Here is a 9,217-nt window from a genome sequence, read left to right on the forward strand (position 1 = left end):
CTTATAAAATACTAGACTCAAAGCAAAAATGAAAAATACCCTGTGGACATCTGGACGTGACCGTTAACTTATAAAAGAAAGAAAATGAGGTAGACTTCAACAGCAAAGCTGAATGAACAAACCAGTGACATAACCATCGCAGTACTCAGGGAAAACCGTGAAAACAAGGGTTTCGTAGTCTGTCAGATTTCTCTTCCTTTATAAAGATCACCGAGAAATAGTGTGTAAGAACACTTTATTAATCGTATTGGTGGTGTACTATTGCTGTTGTTATTCTGAGGTTGTAATAGGAGATAGAGTGGTTGACTATCTTTCTTTACCTTGTGTTCTTGAAAATCAAGGTTCTTGGTGCAGAGGAAAGGAAGTACAGATGTAAAATAGAAGATGTTTAGTGAAAACCCCAAGGTACTCAGTTTACATTGGAAATACCTTGTCATGAGGTATTTTATCTTTCAAAAGGGACGTGCGTGCACGTGCGCAATTTCCAGGCTCTGTCCGTTGAAAAGTCCTAAAAACATGGACCAAGGCCATGCCAACGAATATCCCTACTGCTCATATTGTGGTCTTGAAATCCCATTTCTAGACAGTATTTTTAAGCTTGGAATGTTTTGTCACACTATAGCAGAGAATTAAAGAGTGCTAGGATAGTATCAAAATAATTCAGAAGCTGAAGTTTCCTTGTTGGCATAGCAGGTTAAGGATCCAGCTTTGTCACTGCATCAGCTTGGGTCGCTGCTGTGGCATAGGGTTAATCCCTGGCTTGGGAACTTTTCCATGCCGCAGGCGCAGCTAAATAAATAAATCAGAAACCAAATTGAAGAGGTTTCCACTGGGCAGATAGGGGATATTCCATACATCAGTTAAGGATAATAACTTCAGGAGTTCCTGCTATGGTGCAACAGGATCGGCAGCGTCTTGGGAGCCCTGGGACGTGGGTTTGATCCCCAGCCCAGCACAGTTAAGGATCTGGCATTGCCGCAGCTGCGGTTTAGGTTGCAATTGTGACTTGAATCTGATCCCTGGTCTGGGAACTCCATATGCGGTGGGTTGGCCAAAAATTTTTAAAAAGAAGAAGGAAAGTCCTATCTTCGTGTATTTGAATCCCATCAAGATGATTAAATCTGTGGATTCACAGTGATACCTCCCTTTAGAAACAAGCACGTGTTCTGTCTTTTCCATAGAAATTTTATCAGAGTCACCAAATAGATGAGAGGAAGTTGCCCCGCCCCCTTTTTTTTGGCTGTGCCTGACACTTGTGGAAGTTGCTGGGCCAGGGATCAAACCCATGCCACAGCAATGACCCGGGCTGCTGCAGTGACGGTGCCAGAATTTTAACCTGCTGTATACCACAAAGGAACTCTGGAAGTTGCTTTTTACAGAAGTACTCTAGCTTATAAAAAGAGATGATAAAATTGGAAGCTCGTGTTTTGTAGTTTGTGGCCAATTAGTAATAGTTTCAGGCTGTGGGCCTCAGTGTCTTCCAGCATCATCAGGAAGCACAACCAGACGTGAGGTGTCTCCGAAGGAAAGAACCCAAACTAGAAAGTAATTGGCTTTGCCAAAATAAAAACTGGGAGAAGATCCTCTAGCCTCTAGAACCCGACTGTCAATTTATAGGAAATACAGAGGTTTCAGATGTTAAAAAGTACTGTAAAGCAGTTTCCTAGCCTGGTGGTCAAGGCGCTGGCATCACTGCTGTGGTTTAGGCTCAATCCTTGGCCTGGGAACATGCTGCAGGTACAGCCAAAAAATAAAAAATAAAGTTTCCCTTAAAAAATAATCTGTTTAAAAAAAAAAAAAAAAAAAGGAGTTCCCGTCATGGCACAGTGGTTAACGAATCTGACTAGGAACCATGAGGTTGCGGGTTCGGTCCCTGCCCTTGCTCAGTGGGTTAGGGACCTGGCGTTGCCGTGAGCTGTGGTATAGGTCGCAGACACAGCTCGGATCCCTCGTGGCTGTGGCTGTGGCATAGGCCAGTGGCTACAGCTCCGATGAGACCCCTAGCCTGGGAACCTCCATGTGCCGCGGGAGCGGCCCAAGAAATAGCAAAAAGACAAAAAAAATAAAAAATAATCTGTATATTCAGAAAATTTTTTGGAAACAAAACTATAGTTTTGAGAGATATACATTTGGGTGGTAAAAGAAAAGCAAAAAAGTCATCACTGTTAGTTAGAAGAATGGTTATTTTTTTAAAGGGGGAGGATTTTTTTTAACGAGGCTTCTAAAATGTTTCTAGTTTGGCTGGTAATCTTCTATTGCTTAAACTGGTGACTCTGAGAACTTTGTGCCAGTAGGTTTTGTGCAGCTTTCTGTGTCTGTGTTATATTTTATTATTTTTGAAAATCAGTGGAAAGGGATCAAAGATATCACCTAAATAGGGACATTGTTTCTGCAAACTCTAGATGGAATGTGAAGAACACAGGCCTATTTAAAATGAAATAAGGAGGGAGTTCCCTTCGTGGCTCAGTGGTTAACGAACCCAACTATGAGGACATGGGTTCGATCCCTGGCCTCACTCAGTGGGTTATGGATCGGCGTGGCCGTGAGCTGTGGTGTAGGTCACAGATGCAGCTCAGATCCCATGTTGCTGTGGCTGTGGTGTAGGCCAGCAGCTGTAGCTCCAATTCGACCTCTAGCCTGGGAACTTTCATATGCCACAGGTACAGCCCTAAAAAGCAAAAAAAAAGGGGGGGGGTGAGTTCCCATTGTGACTCAGCAGGTTATGAACCCAGTATAGTCTCCATAAGGATTCACCTTCCACTCCTGGCCTCACTCAGTGGGTGAAGGATCTGCTATTGCTGCAAGCTGCAGTATAAGGTGCAGGTGTGGCTTGGATCTGATGTTGCAGTGGCTCCAATTCGACCCCTAGCCTGGGAACTTACATAAGCTACAGTAAAAGAAAATAAATAATAAGTTCCTGCTGTGGTGCAGTGGGTTAAGAACCCGATTGCAGTGGCTCTGGTCACTACGGAGATTTGGGTTTGATCTCTGACCCGGCGCAGTGGTTGAGAGGATCCGGCATTGCTATAGCTTCAGTGTAAGTCACAGCTGTCCTCAGATTCAGTCCTTGGCCTGGGAACTTTTCATAGGACGTTGGTTGTGGCCATTAAAAAAGAAAGAAAAACCCCGAAGCTTTTATCCATGAGATGCCTGTTGCCTGTACTGTTTCATCCAGAAGAGTGTTATTTACCTGCCCATTTTCTTTATAGTGAGTTAATAGTTCAGTTTGTATACATTTCTTTTCTATGTTAGTGGGTCTCCCCTTGATGAGTTGAAAATATACACTTACTGAAGTCCAACTCATGGGGAGTTTTGATTCAGAAGCTCTGTAGTGGAGTCTGGGCATCTTTATAGGTGTTTTTTTTGTTTGTTTGTTTGGGTTTTTTTTTTTTTTGGTCTTTTGTCTTTTTAGGGCTGAACCTGCGGCATATGGAGGTTCCCAGGCTAGGGGTCGAATCGGAGCTGTAGCCACTGGCCTACACCACAGCCACAGCAATGCGGGATCCAAGCGGCGTCTGACCTACACCTCAGCGCACAGCAATGCCAGGTCCTTAACCCACTGAGCAAGGCCAGGGATCGAACCCAAAACCTCATGGTTATTAGTCGGGTTCGTTAACCACTGCGCCACGATGGGAACTCCCATCCTTATGGTTTTTAATATCCCACAGTCGTTGGTGCTGAAAAGCATCTTCCTTCTCTGTGGCACGTTATAAAGTGTGGGCACTAGTGTCATCCTCACAGCCCCGTACACCTAGTTATGAAGTACGCCTGTCGCTCTTAACATCTCTCCATCCTTCCCTCATCTCTTCCTCTTCTCCTGTTGCCTTCGCTACTCTGTTGTACTGTGAACTTGGTCTCCAGACAGTGTCCTAGTTGATATTTAAACCCCTGAAATAAATCCTTGAAGCTGCTACCAGACTTGTAAACTAATGATCGGATCATGCTAGCGCTGCATAAGAGATGGATCCGAAAACCTAAAGAATGAGATTTAATCTCCCTTAAAAATACCTCGCAGTCTGGCTCTAACCTCCTTTGTCAGACATCTCTCTCCCCAAAGAAAGGTCCTCTTCTTCCCTCGCACTAACGCTGAGCTATTCGCAGATCTCGGAATAGTCTCTTCTTCTCAGTGTTTTCCTGGCGTGGTGTTCGTGGAGTGCTTTGTTCCTGGAATCAGCCTCTTCCAGCTGTGGAATTCATCTTGAAGGACTTAGTCATCACCTCTAATGACGAAACCTTTTCTGATAGCATTTCTCTTTCTCGCGAAACTGTTCATTCCTTCGTGCTCCTTCCCTTTTACTGTAGCCTCCCTCAATAACCTTTTTTTCTTTTTTTTTTGCTTTTTAGGGCCACACCCAAGGCATATGGAGGTTCCCAGGCTAGGGGTCTCATCGGAGCTATAGCTGCCGGCCTGCGCCACAGCCACAGCAACGCCAGAACAGAGCCGTGTCTGTGACCTACACCACAGCTCACGGCAACGCCGGATCCTTAACCCACGCAAGGCCAGGGATTGAACCCAAAACCTCATGGTTCCTCGTCGGATTCGTTAACCACTGCGCCACGATGGGAACTCCTCAATAACCTTTTGTTGTACTTCTCTGTCTGCAAGTGGAACTGTGGCCCTTGGCAGGGATACCTTGTCTTAACTGCCTTTGCGTTCCTAGCACAGCCCCTCACACGTGACGTTCCTCTGCCCTGAAGAGTCTCATGAGAACTGCCGTGGATGCTGCGCAGTTCACCCACCAGATTGTGCTCCTTACGTCTGAGAAAAGTGATCCATTTTCTTGTTCATTCAGCTGTCCTTGCTCCCTGTTGGCATACATATCCTGTGAGAACTTGCACATTTAGTCTCTTTATTTAAAAATTTTTTAATCCACTTTAATTTTAATATTAAAAGTGAAACCCGGGAGTTCCCGTCGTGGCGCAGTGGTTAACGAATCCGACTAGGAACCATGAGGTTGCGGGTTCGGTCCCTGCCCTTGCTCAGTGGGTTAACGATCCGGCGTTGCCGTGAGCTGTGGTGTAGGTTGCAGACGCGGCTCGGATCGCGCGCTGCTGTGGCTCTGGTGTAGGCCGGTGGCTACAGCTCCGATTCAACCCCTAGCCTGGGAACCTCCATATGCCGCGGGAGCGGCCCAAGGAATAGCAGCAACAACAACAACAACAACAACAAAAGACAAAAAAAAAAAAAAATGAGAGAGAGCCTGAAATAAACATTGCAACTCTCATTTAAAAAATAAATGTTAAAAAAAAAAGTGAAACCCACAGAGCCTGAGATTAATATGACCTATTGGTTTTGCATCTCAACATCCTGTTTATTAATTCTGAATACAGCCTTAAATAAGTGTAGTTGATATAGAATTGTTTGATAGGTTCGATGGTGGAGGTTACTGTGTAAAACATGCCAAAAGGATTAGCTTTCTGTATCAACCATTAATGACTCTTTTTTCCTAGCCTTCTTTGAATCCAGAAGCCGGCAAACAGAATCAGCCATGCAGACCTATTGGAACCCCTTCTGGAGTGTGGGGTAGGTAGATTTTGCCATTTTAAAGGCACAACTTTCAATATTTCTTAGCAGGGAGAGGAGCAAAAACTCCTTATCTCTTGTTTCTTTATCTCGTTCTCATCTCATCCATTTGCACGTGATAATACCCTTTCGCTCTTAGCCTGCCCCCCAAATAACATTGAAATGTGATGGTGCTGGAGTCAGAAAAGACCACTGAGAGCTTGTAGAGCCGGAATTTGGAAGCAGACTTTGAGTAAAGGAATAATAATACAGTGCGCGCAAGAAGTACTTTTTAATTAATGTTGCTAATTTGCTCATAACAGTAAATTGAATTTTAATGTGTCAGAGGTGTCTCTGTGGTATTTGGTAGACATAACTGTTGGAAGCACTCCTTCGCATTACTGAATGCTGAAGTGTTCCTCGAAAGGCTGTATAATGCCACATCCTCTAGACCGTTTTGTTCAGCCAGGTTCCAGTGCCTGAGCTGGGGCGGGATTGCAGGTGTGTGTGTTTTCGGCACTTATAAATGATGTTGTTCAGGGCAAGGGGAAAGAAACATCTCAATACACACGTCCATATGTATATATTGGGAATTACTAGCCTTATAAGCATTTAAAGATGGATCCGTGTGTTTCAAACCAAAGCTGCTCCTGTGGCATCGGGATCTTTGGTGTTTACACATGGTACCCTCCTAGTCCCTACGTTAGACATGTTCGGTAGCCAGGCGTCTTACTGGGAAAACCTGAGCACATCTAACTGCTGGGTTTGGATCTTTCTTCAGTTCTAAGATGAAGGGCAAGTGCGGTACCATTTCCCCTTGTTAATAGTGAATAGCTTTGCTCCAGTTTGCTTCCTCAGAAGGCTCCAGAGCGGGCTCCTTTCTCCAGTTGCCTCGTGTTTCTCCATTCCTGTGCCCACAGGAGTGGCCACCTTGGATATATTCTTATTTGGTCTCTGCCTAAGTGATGACACCATACACTAGACGTGTTATAACCCCAAAGATGGCTAGTGCCTTTGGGCTTTTTGGTTAATTATGAATTTAGAATCAGGTGCTACCTTTTTTTCTGTAGTTTCTGAGTAGTGTCACTTCTGAGAGTACCTGTTAAGTGCACACCAGGAAATTTTGTCCCTTAGTTTCGACTGTTAAGCTTTGTTGAAAGTGCAGCCTTTGTATGACTTATCCTTTGTGTTAACCAACAAGTTGGACATTCGTTTGTCTCTACTGTTGTATTTCACAGAAAACCCACCTAGTGCCAAGCAACCCTCCAAAATGCTAGTCATCAAAAAAGTTTCCAAAGAAGATCCTGCTGCTGCCTTCTCTGCTGCATTCACCTCACCAGGATCTCACCATGCAAATGGAAACAAATCGTCCGCTATGGTTCCAAGTGTCTATAAGAACCTGGTTCCTAAGCCTGTACCACCTCCATCCAAGGTATGATTCTGAATCAGTGTAAGAACCTTACACAACAAATGTTGGGGAATAAATTAGAAAAAGATTTAGTAAATTAATTTTTTCCTCTTGAATCACTTGCCAGATAATTCGTTTGGTACCATGAAGTTATATGTAGTATTATATTCTGTCTACAAGGTGTTTACTGCTGCCAGTGACCCATTTTTAGTAGGCCTCTTATACTCATTAGCACCATCTCATAAACCTGTTTTTCCTGATTTTCATGACACTGAATCATGGGTGCCCAGACTCCTTAGCAGAGGCATGTGTAATTCTATCTAGCCTAAGGCCAATCCGTCTTTTATATTTTACTTTCCGTCTCTTAGAAATTACACTCTAAGTTTATGTCATCTCTGAATCCTTTTCTATCACCCATGTCTAAAGATCTAATGAAGCCTTGTATCTCTGATTGAATAGCCCTGTTTCTGATCACGATATTTATAATGCTTTATTGCGTTTCTTGCTTCATGTGGTTGTAATCTCCTTAAGGGCTCCGGGTCCTCTTCATATTTATATCCCTACAACCCTCACAAAAGCACATGGTAATCGCTTGAAGAAATTCCAGCCACTGTAAGGAAATAAGTAGAATTTACTTTGCAATTGGGAGAAGAAAAGAAAAACTGAGCATTAATGCACCTTTGTCTATGTGCAAGCACTTTGGGGCTTAAGAGCAACACAAAGAAATACACTGGTCCTGACCTTCCATGAGCTGAAGGTCTAATTGGGATGATAACACATAACAACATAAGGGAGTTCCCGTCGTGGCGCAGCAGAAACAAATCCGACTAGGAACCGTGAGGTTGCAGGTTCGACCCCTCCCTGGCCTTGCTCACATAAGGTCATGTGATTATGTATGAAATAAAATACTAACAGATCCTCAAAACAAATCATAAACAGATTTGGAATAACTAAATTAATTAAACACACTTGTTTACACCGTTCAGAGGAGCAGGATCTGCTTAGACTTGATGTTCACATCAAGGAAAATTTTACTGAGAAACTGTAATTTGAACTGACCTGTGGAGGTTAATCCAGATTTGGATGGGGGGATCTTACAAATTAGAGTGGTGATTGCATTAAAGTTCTGAAAGTGGAAAGCACTAGGCATAATTGAGGGACAGTGAATGAGCCGTTTTAAATATCCTGGTAATACTGGAGAAATGTCAGAATCGAGGCTGAGAGCCATTGTCCTAGCGGTGGTGACGCTCTCAGTAGATACCATCTCTAAGGGGAGGAGGAGAGCAGAAGAGTAAGGAGTAGGAAAATGGGCCTTCCCGTTGTGGCTCAGCGGACCCGAATCTGACCGGCATCCGTGGGGACGCGGGTTCAGTCCCTGTCCTCGCTCAGTGGATTGAGGATCCAGCGCGGCCGTGAGCTGCGGTGTAGGTCAGATCTGGTGTTGCGGTGACTGTGGTCGGCAGCCACTGTGGTCGGGCTCCCACTCGACCCCTAGCCTGGGAACCTCTGTGTGCTGCAGGTACAGCCCTAAAAATTTTATACCAAAAAAAAGAAAAGAATAGGAAAATAAGACTTGCAGAGGAAATATTTATTTACTTATTCATTTATTTCTTTGGTCTTTTTGTCTTTTAGGGCCGTGCCATATGGAGGTTCCCAGGCTAGGGGTCTAATCAGAGCTGTAGACGCCGGCCCACGCCACAGCCACAGCAACGCCAGATCCAAGCCGTGTCTGCGACCTGCACCACAGCTCCCCTAACACTTCATAAATACTAGGAAAGTCACAACATAGGAAGACTGAGGAATTATAGTTCAGAGATAGTAAAAAATGGTGTATAATCACAGAAATCTGGGTGGATGGGTTTGAGACTTGTCAGTTCAAGGAAACAGTATGGGTGGTGGTAAAATCAAGTGAAAGGATGAAAGCACATCTGTGGGAGGAAGTCCCTGGGGTCAGCTGGCAAATAGACTTGAAAGGTCATCAAAGGATCATGGCCCGTTAGTGGGAGAACTGATTGACAAGTGGAGGGGGTTTTTTTGTTTATTTTTTTTATTTTTTTTGCTCTTTTAGGGCTGCACCCTAAGCATATGCAGGTTCCCAGGCTAGGGGTCAAATCCGAGCTTTAGCTGCGGGCCTACACCACAGCCACGGCAATGCCGGATCCTTAACCCACTGAGTGAGGCCAGGGATTGAAGCTGCATCCTCGTGGACCCTAGTTGAGTTCGTTAACTGTTGAGCCACAATGGGAACTCGCAAAGTGGAATTATTTTCGGAAAAGGTTTAGAATACTTATTCCCTTGGTATAGAA

At 44.3% G+C, this 9,217-nt stretch overlaps 1 protein-coding gene across 3 annotated transcripts in view; it reads left to right on the forward strand.

Moving 5' to 3' along the window:
* GPBP1L1 (GC-rich promoter binding protein 1 like 1) overlaps nucleotides 1-9,217 on the forward strand; it is a 52,439-nt gene that overhangs the window by 32,836 nt on the left and 10,386 nt on the right. For all 3 annotated transcript variants that reach the window (XM_021096735.2, XM_084965203.1, XM_021096734.2), the window contains exons 6-7: nucleotides 5,452-5,524; nucleotides 6,742-6,935. In XM_021096735.2, the coding sequence (XP_020952394.1) occupies nucleotides 5,452-5,524; nucleotides 6,742-6,935 (267 nt within the window). The remainder of the gene's footprint in view (nucleotides 1-5,451; nucleotides 5,525-6,741; nucleotides 6,936-9,217) is intronic.

The sequence above is a fragment of the Sus scrofa genome, chromosome 6, assembly GCF_054392235.1.
Source record: "Sus scrofa isolate SSC_HxYL_T2T_F1_AM1 chromosome 6, Sscrofa_HxYL_maternal_Yorkshire_Landrace_v2.0, whole genome shotgun sequence".
Classification (NCBI taxonomy): Eukaryota; Metazoa; Chordata; class Mammalia; order Artiodactyla; family Suidae; genus Sus; species Sus scrofa.